General features: G+C 36.4%; 1 protein-coding gene across 2 annotated transcripts in view; it reads right to left on the bottom strand.

Annotated features, from left to right (window-relative positions):
* Acss3 (acyl-CoA synthetase short chain family member 3) overlaps nucleotides 1–15,963 on the bottom strand; it is a 163,631-nt gene that overhangs the window by 95,127 nt on the left and 52,541 nt on the right. For both annotated transcript variants that reach the window (XM_028754554.1, XM_028754555.1), the window contains exons 3-5: nucleotides 9,818–10,006; nucleotides 5,805–5,939; nucleotides 2,023–2,163 (exon numbers count right to left, since the gene is read on the bottom strand). In XM_028754554.1, coding sequence (XP_028610387.1) covers nucleotides 2,023–2,163; nucleotides 5,805–5,939; nucleotides 9,818–10,006 — 465 coding nt within the window. The remainder of the gene's footprint in view (nucleotides 1–2,022; nucleotides 2,164–5,804; nucleotides 5,940–9,817; nucleotides 10,007–15,963) is intronic.

Raw genomic sequence — 15,963 nt, forward strand, 5'->3', positions numbered from 1 at the left:
TCTCCTCCACAAAGTGACTACTCTCTCTATTACTCACATGCACGTACGTTCCTACCATCATAGGTCAGAACAACTGTGAATTACTCATATTTTAACTGAGTTTCTTCAACATTGAAATAAATTTTCTTCAAGATAGTCCATTAATTGGGAAAAGATAGAATATGGAAGAAAAATCAAAAGATTATTTTCATTTAAGGTATGAATGTAAGGCAATAGTTATTTAGTTACTTAGATAGATAGATAGATAGATAGATAGATAGATAGATAGATAGATAGATAGATAGTGATAGCTATAGCTATAGATGACATAGTTAGATATACAGATAGATATAGAGATAGAGATGCAGATGGGGATGGGGATGGGGATGGGGACGGGGATGGAGACAGAGAGATAGACAGAGACAGAGATGTAGATTGCCTAGGCTTTTAACAAACTAAAGTGGGATGTTTGCCGAAATGGGCCTCTTAAGTTTAATGAGCTTATGCAATTTTTAATGTTACCGTTTTCCTTTCATAATTAAGACTTTTATATAAAATTATAGCTTTGCTGAACTCAGTGCAATTTCAAGGAGAAATGTCCAGTTGAACTGCATGGGACTTGTGAGTAAGAAAAACAAAATGAGAATAAACCAGTTGGACTACTTAAACAAATAAACCTTGGTCTTCAGTAATGAGAAAATATCTATTTCTCAGGTAACTGGAGTTGTAAAAAGCAAGTCCTAGACTATGATTCAATAAAAGCAAATATCATTTTACATGCGCACACACACCTATTTAGATAATCAACAGAAGAACAAAAGATTATTGGACATCAACTGCAGAACTGTAGGTTATTGGGCAGAACACAATAGAAGAAAACAATGTGATGAAACATGTCTTTAAGACGATGTGTTCTCTTAGCAGATGCTTTCCTTCTCACACATAACTCTTTCTTGGACTACATAAGTTTCCTTTTTAAAGTAAATCCAATAGAGTCACTATCTTAGTATGCTTGAGATTACATTTTCCAAACTTTGTGGCTCTAAATACCTAAGGATAATAAAGATATGCTACTAAGAGATGTATAGAATTTTGAAAGGTTGGTCCTGTAAAAACCTGATTTAATGAATATTGAACCATCTAATGAAGATAAACAAGAAAAATACGAAGTTGTATGCAGGATCTATCCCTAACATACTATTTGTTGACACTATTCATGAATGTTGACACCATTCATGAATCTTGATGCTATCCCTTTTTTTGCTTTGCAAAACCACCTTTCATGAGAGATGGATGAAAGGATGTCAAGTACCTCCTTCTTATAAATCAAATAATTGAATGGTCTGGATAAATTGTCTCTGACTCAAGTTGTGTAGACTTCACATTTATAACAAGATTTTGAATGATCAAAGGTGGTCAAAGGTGTATTCCAAGGCCGGAAGGATGGCTCAGAAGGTCCAAGTACTTGCCATTCAGTATGATGTCCTGATTTTGATCACTATAACCCACATAACTAAAAGAGAGAACCGACTCTCATCTCCTGTCCTCTAACTTTCACAAGCATGCTATGGCATACAGGGTCACCCTTTATATACATACATGCACATACAATGTAAATACATGGAAAAAGTCCATGTCATAATCTATAGAATGTAAACCTCCACTTCAAAGAATAAAAATATTTTTCCAATATATCTCTTACTTTCAATTCAAGTATAATGCCTCTAATTCATGTTAGTAAATTATTTTTCACTAATAAGTGATATATGTTACAAAATATCATTAAACCAATCAGTATTCACTTTACTGAATATCAATTTTATCAGCTTACCAAAGCAAGTATTTATTGCTGACTGCTGAGAATTTTGAATGAAGATGGTAAAAGTTTTTCCCATTAAAAATACTTGTGCAAAATTAATTTAAGGAATGATGGAATTCTGTTTAAGTATTAATCTATAATCTGCAAACATTTTCACTTCCTAATCAGAGAGACACCCTGCAATGTAAAACTACCATTGTGCATATCGCAAAGGTAGTGTATACCTTAGGCAGTCCAGTTGTTCCAGATGTGTAGAGGATATACAAAGGATGCTCCGAGAGAACAGGCACGCAGTCGTGGGACTGGGCTTTTGCCATTTCTTCTTCCCAATCAAGATCACGACCTGACCTCAGAGGAACTTTCTCCTACACAGCAAAAAAATGTTGAGACATGCACAGTAAATAGGAGTCGAAGTTACAGAAGAATAAAGGAGGAGCTTAATCTTCAAGTTGGAGCATCCATTAGAAAGGTATGCTTTCATGACACTAAACGTTGGATTTATGGATAAATCTCAAAGTTATAAGTTAAAGTAGTTTTTTAAGATAAGCTACCCTTTTACATAATCCAGTGGTTTGATGTCAGTTTCTCTCTCATATGCTGTTACTAAACTCTAGAGCTACCCTTAAGTACTTTAGTTAACTCAAAGATACAGTCCAAAATATGAATATGCACAAGTAACTGGAAAAACTAAGTTCCAGCTTGAATTTTTAATTTGAATCCTCTGTCCTTACCAGGAAATATCACCTAATACATTCAAATATTCTTTATATAGAGAGATTTGAGTGTAACACTACAGCTGCCTTTCTAATGGGGCAATTTAATTCACCTTCAGGATAAGGATGAGTTCCACTTGTGTTTTTTCAAGAGGGAAACCAATTTTTAAAATTAAAGAGAGTATATGACAGAGTCAAATGTTTCAGTCATTAATTTAGTAAAAAAAAAAAAAAAGTCATTTTTCTTTCCTTAAGAACAAGAGTTTATTGGTACAAATTTTGTGGTAACATCCATGTCATGAATAAATACGACTTTAAACAAATGTAAACAGCCATTAAGAGGGAAGAAAGGTGAAGAGTAAGGAGTGGGCTGGTGGAAAAGTTGCTCTAATGGAAAAATATATTTATGGAGGTAAGAGACTACGCTGGCTACTTCTTGAAATAGCCAGTTCCTTACTAGGGAAAAAGTTGTTGTTGTTCTTTGTTTTGAGTTTGGTTTGGTTTGGTTTGGTTTAGCTTGGAGACATGGTCAAACTATGCATCTTTTGCCAGCCTGGAACTTCTTCTATAGACTTGGCTCAAAAACCAGAGAGATTTGCCTGCCTCTGCCTGAGGAGTTCTGGGATTAAAGACATGCACCTGGTATATCAGCATGTTTATACTTAACAAATATGTAAACAGAACCCAATACGCAAAGTTCAGTAGAGTAAATGAGCAACACAGCCAGACATGTATGCAACTATTGACTTTATCAGGGTAATGTCTGGGCTATTCTAACAGGCTCTAGAGCATTCATAAAAAAAATTAAAAATAAAAAATTAAACTTTCAGTTTTCTAGGATCCCTACTATTAACAGGCTATAAATACACATTTAAATATTCACATTTACAAAATTATGCATGAAGCCAGTATCTCAAATACAATATGTCTGGATATATTCACTTGTAGATAAGAATCTGAACTGAACACCATTTGTAAAGTTTATATTTCAAGCATAGCTGAATTCTCCTGCTTCCCTTGGATACGTAGTGGCTGGTATCACTTAAACAGAACAGCTAGCTGTGAGCAAATCATGTTTCCATTTCTTTGTATGCATGAGATAAAAGTAATCAATTTCAAACTATCTAAGCTTCAACATCTTAATTGTAGAGCTGTAAAAATCATCATACAGCAAAATGAAAACTGAGTCATGATTACAAACATGTTTGATTTTTACAAGCCTCTAAGGAAATGGGCACTAGAATAAATAGTTGTTCCTTAGGCTAGAAAACTTAGGTCAGTGTGAATAAAAAAGATCTGAGGAAATAGAGAGAGAAGTAACAACATTAACATTTGCTATATAAAATGAACATGCATACATGTGTGTATGTGTGTGTGTGTATGTGTGTGTGTGTGTGTGTGTGTGTGTGTGTTTGTATTTCTATAGGCAATTCATCTTAGATATTAGAATTCTGAACTGCCAGTATTGGGAAAACACCAGGTGATAAGTAGTGTTCCTTTGGTTCTGACAAAGTTTGCCTGAGGCTTAGGAATAATAGCCAAACTTTTACCTCATTTGGCAAAAGTGGATGCTCATTAATAAGATGCAATACCCAGCCTCATCATGTCTTTCTCTTAAATTGAAAACAAATCCAATCCATTGGGTTTAATTACTGCCTAAACAATAGATCTCATATAAAGACAAGATATATGAAAAGCCTTCATCTGTATCTTTATAGAGGCGTAGAGAATGGGAAAAGGGGGTGGGGTGAAAGAGTCATATGGGATAAGGAGCTAAAACAATTCTATCGAAAGAAGAGAATCATATTAAAATGTTAATAAAGAGATTTTATATCTAAACATGATATGAGTGTGGGCCAGAAGATATAACATATATCTCATTGTTTAAAAGTTATCAAACCAGACTTTGAACATTGCCTTGTCACTTAATGAGACTGTGGGTATTTGCTGATTCGTGACTCTTGTTTCTTCAGTAGTAAAATGGAACCAGTTATAAGACCCAACCAATCGACCTGTGGAACTAAGTGGACAAAGGTACTTGAAAGCACTTAACCTTGCTCCTAGGCTAACATAAGACCTTCACAAAGCCTAAGGAAATTCACATCTACAGGTAACTAGTAAAGACTCAAACACTTCCATGGCCGTGTTTCTGCCATTCTCCTGCCCTTCCCTTGCCTAGATTGATGAGCTGCTGACTCTGTGTTCCTTGATTTAAATGGCAACAAAGCATCCTTTAAAAATATATATGCTCGAAAGAAACTGAGCATTCTTCTCTGAGATAGTAACGACATTAAATTCACGGAGTGTAGCAGTTCATGCACCGAGACACTGAAACTCCACGAGAGAATTTAATGTGGCAATGATTCTTATTATAGACTCATCAAAATGACACAGTCTTAGCAGGCTAGTCTCAAAGCATGTCAATGAAGTACCTTCTGCTGAAAAGATCTCAAGAGGTCTACCAAAGGGGCACGTGGATGTTTGTGATTTTGTAATTTATCATTGGCAAAAAGAATAATAATTTGCTTTTAAAAAGTTAACAACTTAACTTAGTCCTTTGGTACGTAGCTAGAGAACTGACCGTGAATACATATAAGGTGAGCATCAGGTCAAAGTTACAAGGAATATTTTTATTATTATAATCTTCCATCGTCCATGGATTATAGAACAATTTATCTGCGTAGAATAGGCAAATTTTAATTTTCTGAGGATAATGTATCTCTGGCTGAAAAAAATCATTCCTTAACTATTAAAAGATATTTTGCATATAAACTAATCAGACTTTTCTAACAGGTCATGCAATGGAAGGTTTAAGAAGACACATACAGAGCAAAGTGCTTGAGGCCAAATCAGGAATGCTAGGCAGGGTCCTTCATCTTACCATACATTGATTCCTCTTCCTCAAATAGGAAGTACAACTCTCTCTAGCTCACACAGTTCTGGGAATAGGGTTTTTTTTTTAATTCTACTAGAATCTTGAAAAAGATTTCCACATTATCTTGAAAACCAAATAGTAGATAGTTACTATTTACTAGTGAAGTAATAAACGACAGCTCAGGAGAACCATACACGAGCCCAAAACATTGATCTCACCTGCATTTGTATGCCTCGTTACTAGTTATTTATACCTACATCTCCACACACACACTATCATGTTCTATTCCCTCCCATAATTGCAATTATATTCAGGCTATTTAACAGTTTATGACTCAACTGTAGTTTTCAAAAGTCTAAAACTAAAATTATCTTTGGCACAATCCCATCAGAAGGAAGAAATTAAAGCTTCAAGTTACCATATTTGGACGGTTGTAAATGAGAATTCTGTCTGGTCGGTGCTGTCCTATTTTTAGAGCTTCTTCTAGAAGTGGGATGTACTCGACCTTCCTTCCTGGTTCGATGCCGAATGATGCTGTAACAATCAGCTTAGGCTAAAATGGGAAGGAAAAAAAGGAAAGCTTTAACAATCATAGCAAAGGCGATGACACAATATTTCAGTGTAGACTGTCAGTTTAATGTTTTGAAAGAAATGGTTGGTTTCTATTTGCTATTAAACAAATGGCCTAAAAAACCACCAAGTCCTTTGTGTAAATGTTTATAAGTCTAACTGCTTATACATAAATCTCCCCTGCTCAAAATTATACATTCCATGATACTTAGGGCTCATAAATATGAACTATATAAAATACCTTTCAGAGTATTCATTAAGCCAAGTAAAGCACCTGTCATCCAGTAAAATGCTCTGTTATATGCATACAGATACAAGTATATGCATACGTACACACCCAAATGTACCCACATGCATACACAGACACAGAAAGACAGGCACATGCATGCATGCTGACACACACAGATACACACAGGCACACACACACACACACACATGGTGGGTGGGGGTGAGGTAAAAGTAAAGGGGAGAGGGAAAGAGGAGGGGAGAGGGAGAGGGAGACAGAGACAGAGAGAGAGGTTTTTTTTGTTTATGGGAGTATAAGTGGCAAGAGGGAACCAAGCAGAAATCACAAATCAGGTTTTCTGTAAGAGCGTTACCTCCTAAATCCTACAAAGTAGGCAATCCAAAACTTACTAGATTTTACTGATTCTTTCCTCATTCTTAATACATAATTGTGCTAGCACATACTATGTAGTCTTATATTATTGTTATTATAATAATTATTGTCATTATAATTATTTTGAGACAGGGCCTCACGATGTAGCTCTAGCTGTCCTGGAACTCACTTTGTCGAGCAAGACCCCCTCAAACTCAGAGATCTGTCTGCCTTTCTCTCCTGATTGCAGAGATTAAAGGGGTGGCCCACTAGACCTGCCTTAGATTATTTTTCTGCCAAATAACTTGTATAGATCTCACAAGTTCAGGACTTCCTCCTGTCCTTTAGGAAGACTCCTTTACATATTTGCTGTAATAGAAAGGTATCCCTGTAATGTCCATGTTCATCTTCTTCCTTTGCAACATGCTAGGTATGCCTCAGATATAGAGCCACAGTCCACACATCCCTTCACCTCCTAACACAGTAAGCACTCCAACTAAACATTTGGATGTCAAATATCTTTGTGTCTCATATCCCTAACAGAGTGCTTACTACAGCTATAGCAACCCTGAATGTAAACCAAAATTTTCAATAGTTTATAGAAACAAGTCCACCCTTATTTTTGTTTGTCTTTTGTTCCAAGACAAGCTGCCGGGTAATAGATAATCAGGAAACAGTCATTCCATGGTATTGCATCTGTTCTTGAATTCTGACTTCTGGTTACAATATAGGCCATTTCGGGAAGGTTTGGACTATGTCAAATATATGCTCAATGCAATCAGTGGGGCATTTTGAATGTCACAATATTCATGGAGCAGAAGCTCATTGTAGTTTAGTTATAAAGCTTGCCTCAGGTTAGAGGTGGTGGAGGTACAGGAAGCTGGCTTTGTCTGACTTCAGAACACTTCTATCCCACTATAGTAAACTGACATTTTTTTTTTTTGGAAAAAGCATGGAGATAGAAAATAGAAACAAGTCTTGATTCAACTTATTAAATTGGAGTGATACATATTTTAATTTAGTTCACATTCTTTTTAATGTTAGTGAGCAGAGTACCTGATAGCATTTTCTAAAATTAGAATTTGGAACAAATGAAAGTAAGCAATACAATGAATAAAGGACACATGTAAATTTACGACATGTGAACAATTAAATTAAGTCAAAATTAGACTCTTCCTCTGGGAAATAACCCTTTCACATTTCTATTATCAGTTTACTGGGTTTTATGATGTTCAGGCTGACTGTTTGGACTGACTTCCCAGAATGCACACTTTCCATGTTTATTGGTCAAAGTAATTTTTATCCTACTTTTTAAATCATATATGAAAATGGCATTTCAACTCATGAACTTATTTAAATTTGACATGATGAATGGCTTTGCATGTAATAGCATGCACTGTGCCCTATATCCATTAGTAAGGTTAAGTATGCATGTATGTGTGCTGTTAACGAAACTCCTCCAATGATATAGCACAAACAGACTTTGTATATTAATTTTCTTGTATGTTATAAAGATTTCATTAAAGCGAGTAATGCATCCATGGCATGTGTCAAAATGGTATTCAGGATATTGGTTTCAGAAAACTGAAGTCTACAGCCTTCTCAATTTTTTTCCTTCTATTTTACAAGGAATTACAGTGACTGATAATTCCTTTATGGTCTTTTTATTGTTGCTGTTGCTGTTTGTGTGTCGATGAGTCTTAACTCAATATGTTTTTATAAAAGAAGAACAAGCAAACAAACAACAAAACGCAACAAACTCAGGTACTTAATTCACAAAATTATATCCCAGTTCTAATAACTAATTGGTTTTCAGATGAAAAACAAGATATACAGCCTTACACCATGCCTGCTTCCCAATGTCTAATACACTAACACCTAGTCCTCCCAGGAGTGTCTCATGAGGGGCTTGTGTGAATGTAAGGTAAGCCATCTCCTCCTTTCTTCCTTGATCTTCCCAACACCATTTCCCTTACATATGCACAACAGCTTAACAAATAGGATATGTATCAAAGATCCTTGCTCAAGCTACCAGAGTATCCCTCACCACAAGGCTGTCTTCTAACATCACCTGAAATACAATACTTGCCTGCTCTATAGGTTTCACTGTTATTTCTGAAGGTTCAGTGGAATCCAATTTGGGGAGCTCTCTCCTATTTCTTGACACACTAATATGCATACTCTCTCCTGAGTTACTCTTCTTCCTTCTTGCCTCTGGATGTTGGTTTGGATTGTTTGAATATCTCATTGTCTCATGCTGGTTAACCAAGATATCACAGTCAAGATTCCACTTAAATATTTCCATTTTCCAAGAATTCCTCTTCAGCTGCCCTACTTCTAAATTAAAAGCATATGCTATATTTTTTTGTCAAGTTTTACTGCGACACAGACATCTTCATCCTTCTCTGTGGCTACTTCGGTGCTACACTAGCAGCTGAACGGCTGCACTGGAAACAAGGTGGCATATACAAATTCTAAAATATTTACTGTGTGGCAGCTCCCAGAAAAATGTGTAGTGACAAATGTTAAGTTCATGAAATGAAGAGCCAATTTTTTTCATTCATATAAGCCAAAAATCATATACTGGAGGATTTAAGGTTAAACCTCTAGAACCTTTCACAATAGGTTTAAAAAATTTGTTATCTTAGCATCCAAATTTAATCACATGACACCAGTCTCCCAAATGTTCCCTCTAAAACCTGTAGCTACCTGCCAGTCTCTATGATAATCATTTATTGTCATATGATAATTGTCATTGTCTCTATGATAATCATTCTAAGAAAAGTATCAGTGACTTAGAAATGTCTAGGGAGGAAATAACTTATCACCTGTTTTTCTCAGGTGTCATATATATATATATTTCAGTACATAATAAGATAACATGGAAGGCACATGCTTTATCTCCTATGTTATATTCCTCTAAGCACCTAGCAGGATGTGTTTGATATGGTGCTAACTCCAAAATTAGTGTACGATGAGTAGATAAATACAAGCAAGAAAGAAAGGAAGAAGAACAAAAGAGAAAAATAAAGGAAGAAAGGAAAGAAGAAATGAAAAAAAATAAAAGAGAAAAATAAAGGAAGAAAGGAGAGAAGGAAAGAAAAAAGAAAGGAATAAAAAAGAAAGATTGAAAAAGAAGACTAAATCTGAGTATCCCATTTTAAAGTAAAACCAAATAGTAAAATAATGCTTAAATAAGTCCTCCAGAGTTAAGTGGTATGCTATAGGCAGCTGAACAACTTCGTCCTGAAGAAAGCACTTACCTTCGCGTGGTCAATGCGTGTACTTAATTCTCTGGATGCAAATCCTCCAAATATGAGACTGTGGATTGCTCCTATCCTTGCACACGCCAGCATAGTGTACATTGCTTGTGGGATCATGGGCATATAGATGACCACAGTATCACCTTTCTTGACACCCTGCTTGACCAAGACACCAGCCAGCTTAGAGACCTGTTATGAAAAATCATTAGAAATGTATTATTTCACTAAATGTGAAGCTGAGGGAGTAAATCTAGAAGATGGCAGTCTCCATTGTGGCAAACTAAAGAGACTTGTAGAATGGACTTGATAATGAAGATAATGGTTTAGACATGGTAACAATAGTGTCTCTTCTCTTTAAATGATTGTGTATGAAAGTTTACCATCACTGGATCAGAAAAAACTTCATGACTTCCATTTGCTTACATCGTATTTACTAAGCAACTAATCAACCCTGGCTTAATATTTATATTGAAAAACATAGATTTTACTCCTTATAGAACTTACATTCTAAGCAGTTTGTTAAACAAAGGGGAAAATAAATGACCATATATAAATATAGACATATGGTAGGATACCTGTGAAAATAAATGCATTCAGAAAGAAAACATGGCTAAAGATATAAACTCAAAGCAGATTTTACTACATTGTTTTTCCATTTATAGGTTAGGAAATTGAGGCTCAGAGGTAACACACAGTTAACCAGACGTCATATAGCTAATAAATGAAATCATGAAAAATTATCAGGGTTACTGACCACTTCTTGGCTTTTTTAATAACTCAGTCCATTTTTTCTTTATAGTTGTATACTATGTGTTTTTATAAAATAATTACAGAGTAATTTCCTTTTGGACCAAGTACACAAGACTCTTTACACCTTTATCATGTGTTTTGGGATGAATTATAAAAATGTCTTTCCTCTTAAAACACTTTTATTTTGCAATTTCTAGCAAAAATATTCCAAAACAGCTCATAAGCACATGTGTAATTTACTGCAAGAAAACTTTCCACACCCAATTACAGCAGGCTATGTGCCCAGACTTCAGTATAAGTTCAAAATTATATCCCTTAAAAACTGTTCTTCCACTTCAAAATGTTTCTACCAAAATAGAAACTGTGTCTGATCTCCCTTCTCCCACTACTCTCTCACTCACTCTCAATTAGATGATAGATCAGAGCTGTAAATAAAAGAAGACACTACCTTCTCATTATTTAATATTAGAAGAATGAAAACTTGTAATTAAATGTAAGTGCACATGCTTTGTTTAAAGATCATCAGACTCCTGAGAGAGCTAGGGGTAGCTGCCAATGGAACAATGAGTAGAGACCTCCCTAAGGAAGCCACATTTTAGGAAAGACATGTAGAAGGCCAAGTAGATATCTATAATTATGCTATTTAAGACAGAGAGCCAGAGGAGACCACAGCTGAGGTACCTTGAAGGGCCCAGGGGACAACCACAAGGATTATGGCTTTTTAAAAATGATTTTTCAGAAAATGAGCAAGGAAAGACTGTGAGAGGGAACTGGGACACGCAGCTGTTGGCGGTTCTGATCACTTCTCTCTTCCTCTCTTTTCTGATGAGTTCAAACAACTGTGAATTCTTACCATGTTTCTCTAATGTGAAGGGCTTTCATGAAAGAGAAAGGGGACAACTAACCTAGACCCTTGGGGCTCTCAGAGTCTGAACCACCAACCAAAGATTATACATGGGCTGGACCTAGGCCTCCCTGCTCATATGTTGCAGATGTGCAGCCTGACCTACCTGGGCTATCACAAAAGTTGTTGCCTGTCCGTGGGATGTGTTCTTCCACCTGGGCTGTCTTGTCTGCCCTCAGTGGGAGAGGAAGCACCTAGCCTCTCAGATACTTGAAGGAAAAGTGTGAGGAGGATACCCAGAGGAGCCCTCCACATGCTCAGAGGACAAAGGAAGGGAGCATGGGGGAAAGATGGTGGCAGGTGGGGCAGTGAGCTGGAGGTAGAGAGAATAAGTCATAAACATTTTTAGTTAAATTTAAAAAGTGAGAAGGGAGACCAAACAAACAAACAAACAAACAAAAAAACAAGACAAACCAGTGTTTTATTTTTCCCAGTACTAAATAAATATATATATATATATATATATATATATATCCCAAACTTAAATTCCATATAAGTCTCAGAAATGGAGTTAAACACTAGGGAGTTGTAGGCAAACCTTTCAGTATGTAATCATCATGTCATGTCATGGCACTGCCCAGTTCACACCATTTAGAGTAGAGTTCTGGATAAGATTGCTTCTTTACAAGTTTAGCATCAACATTTTGAATGATGTCTGCTATTGAATGAAAATGGTCCTTCAAATAAAAGCTGATCTAGGAATGACGTAATGAGCTGGAAATTGTAGTCTCACTCACAAACAACTGGAAGATGCCCACAATGTTTCTGTCTACTGAAAGAAATAAAATCAAGAGACTTGAGAACTTACTTTTAAAATCCTAGATCTCACAGAGATGAGTAATTGGCCTAATCACTCATTGTGACATCACAATGAGTTTCAGTTGGAATTATATCAACAAGTATTAGATATTAACAAGTAAGTAATGTATAAAATTTGCTAGGCTTCATATTTGCTCTCGTTTGAGTGTGAGCTGGTGAGCCCATTTAAAGTAATTTGTTCCCCCATGGTGATGTGAAGTGGCCAAAGTTTACTGATCTATTTTTATTTATATTTCAAATTGTCATATAATATGTTTTGATCCTAGTCATTTTCCTCTCAGTAACTCTTACCACTTCTTGCCCCACCCAACTTCATCTCTTTCTCTTTCTTAAAAGTCAAAAGACAGCAAGCACACAAAAAGCGCAGAGTATTATTTTGTGTTGGCCAACTATTTCAGAGAATGAGGTCTACCCTGGGGTGTCACTGATATACCCAGTCTCGCTCTGTTGAAAAAACTGATTTTCCCTCTCCCAACAACTATGAATTAAAATAACTTCTTGTTTAGGGATGACACTTTGTTCTCACTTCCTCTTCTCCATGTTGGGAATTTGTCTAACTTGGGCAGGTGTAAGTTTCCTGCATGCAGCCACAGTATCTGTGAATGCTTGTCCGCATTGGTCCTCTTGCCTTTACTAAATGCTATTTGTTATCCTCTTGCACCACCTCTGGTGTCTACAATGAGTCTTCCTCCTTTTCCACCTGAATCCCTAAGCCTTTAGGTAGGGGTACAGTAAGGGCATTTCATTTAGCAGTGAGTACTGTAATATCTTCTGTCCATTTGTGGATTTCTGTGTAAATTATCCTCTACTGCAACTGCAAGAAGAAACTTTTCTGATGTGCATTGAGTGAGGCATTGTTCAATAAGTATATAATATATATAATAATATAATATATATATAATAATAGTATAATATGATATATTATCCTAGGCTCATGACATATCTAGTCTCAGATTCTTGGTCTCTAGTCAAGTGTCAGGTGTGGGTTTTATCTTATGGAGCAGTTCTTATATTCAATAAAGAGTGGTTAGTAATTCCTATAATATTTGTGCCACAACTGTACTTGTGGGAAGGTCAGTATTATAGTTTCTATAGTATTTCTTCTGGTAGCATATATGTTACCTTTAAATGCTAAATGCTAGTCAGGAGTGGTGGAGATTATTGTTGAACACCAACTCAATTTCTCTATGTTTGTTGAAACATCAGTAGTGTCTTACCATTAGATTGGAGATTGTAATCAATAACATTGGCAATAGCCTGCAATTTAGAGGGCAGTGATTTATATGAATAGCCACATGTAAAAGACTGGTTTAGATCTACATCTATTACTCTGTACAAAATTCAACTCCAAATGGACTAGTAACTACAAAGTAAGACCAGATGCCTGAATAAGACAGAAGGGAAAGCATTGAATAGGATTGAACTCATTGACACACAAAAGGACTTTTGGAAGAGGAGCCTAATAATATAGGTATTATAAATTATATGTGGAATACATAATGTATATATTACAGGTTATATTATACATATTATGTATATAACTAGCAATTAGTAAATGGATCCTTACAAAGATAAAAATGTAAACCTTATGAACATCAAAGAATACCATCATTCAAGAAGAGTCATCCTCTACAATGGAGAAGCGTTTTTACCAATTACATATCTGACAGAGGGTAAATATCTAGAAATTGTAAAGAAGTCAAAAACTGAATATTAAGAAACCAATAACCCAATTAGAAATAGAATATAGAACTAAACAGTGAGTTCTCCAAATAGGAAGCACAAATGCTAAGAAACACTCAAAGACACGTTGAACCTCTTTAGTCATCAGGGAAATGAAAATTAAAACTACTCTGAGAGTACATCTTTTCCCAGTCAGAATAACCAAGACCAATAAAACAAATGACAAAGTGACAGCCCTGTTCATTGCTGGTGAGAGTACAGAAGAGTATGAAATCAGTCTGAAGGATCTTCAAAAGGCTGAAAACGTCTCTACTGCAAGATCCAGCTATACTACGCTTGGACATATACTGAAAGATATATTACTACAGAGATGCTTGCTCATCTAAGTCCATTACTATCCTTTTCATAATAGCCCGAAAATGGAAATAGCCTAAATGCCCATCAACTGATGAATAGATAATGCAAATTTGGTACATTTACACGATGAAACGTTATTCAGCTGTTAAGAAAAATGAAATTTGCAGGTAAATGGAGCTAGAAAAAAAAATCATCCGAAGTGAGGTAACACAGATTCCGAAAGACAAAAACAGTTTCCTCTCACATGTGGATATTTTCTTTTAAGATTCAGATATGTGATTCATTTAAAATATCTATAGATATTAGGTAGACCAAAAGGGACCAGTGTAGAGAGGGTATTAGAGTTATTATAAAGGGATAAATAGGAAAATCAGAGTAGGAGGATTAAAGATGTCAGGGATGAGAGGGCAGGATAAAGTAAGAGAAGGCTAAGTAAGTCTAAAGGCTTTCCCCCCCTACCTTATAAAAACTTTATTTTCCTTCTACCTTATTTTTCTTTACTCAAGAGTCTTCAGTGCTGCTCAGGACCACACACAGGTAGTTCCAACCCAGTGAACGGTCTGTGCAGTGGGAGCTGCTGGTCAGTCGGTTCCCTCGGATCAGTTTGCTGCCTCTGGCTGAGCATCAGTGAGCATAGGAACTAATGCAGTCCATTTACCCTGATAGTCCTCCTTGGATATAAGCTCAGCAGCATCTTGCTTTCCTTCTCAGTCCCTCCCAGATGCCTGTAGTGTTAGAGATGAGGCATAGCATCCCATGGGTACTCAAGGAGATCATGTCATAGATGCAGAGAATGACATGGACCAACATCCACCACCTTAGATCCACTGAATGAGCCACCTTGTTGTTGTCTGGAATGGCAATGGCCAAACATGGCACAAAGGAGAGTGTGTTACACAGAGAAATGGTGGGCAGGTTGACATAATAGGCCTGTGTGACAGAGCCATGTTCAGGCCTAGGATCAGTCACCACTTGAAGCCTTGGCTTTCTGAAGGCTGCTTGAATTCGGTTAGTGTAGGTCCCAGGCATGAAGCTGGGAATGGCTGGGAATGGAACTGGAATGGCTCCCGTGGCAGCAGTAAACCTCAGCCCAGATCTCTGACCAGTGTTTGTGGAGATCAGCAGGGTTATCAACAGCAAGAATGGCTTGACCTTGGGCAATGAATGACTTCTCCCAAGTTCTCTTCAGATTTGCGAACTAGATAACATCATTTTTATTTTGTAGACGTAGTGCTCCATCTAGAAGTCAAAGTTGGTGCCATATAAGTGGGTTTCTGTAATAAGGAACTTGGAGACATCCTCTTCCTTCATCTGTAGGACATCAAGGTCTCCATACATTGTGTGAGCTTCCCTTTACTTCATAATGGTAACATAGAACAATGGTGTTTTATCCTGTCTCTGGTCAGGGACAAGAGGCTAAAGACAGAAAAATGGTGGAAATCTAATAATGGAGAAGCTTCCTAAAATTAGTAGAAAGAAAATTTTTACAAATTTAAATGGCATTGCCTTATAATGGGAGAGACAGGCCAAACTAGAAATTATATGATATCAAATAAGATGCCTAGGACCAGGAATAGGTTACTTTTCTTCCTTCCTTCCTTCCTTCCTTCCTTCCTTCCTTCCTTCCTTCCTT

Source organism: Grammomys surdaster, unplaced genomic scaffold (assembly GCF_004785775.1).
Source record: "Grammomys surdaster isolate TR1022 unplaced genomic scaffold, NIH_TR_1.0 126028, whole genome shotgun sequence".
In the NCBI taxonomy this organism is placed as follows: Eukaryota; Metazoa; Chordata; class Mammalia; order Rodentia; family Muridae; genus Grammomys; species Grammomys surdaster.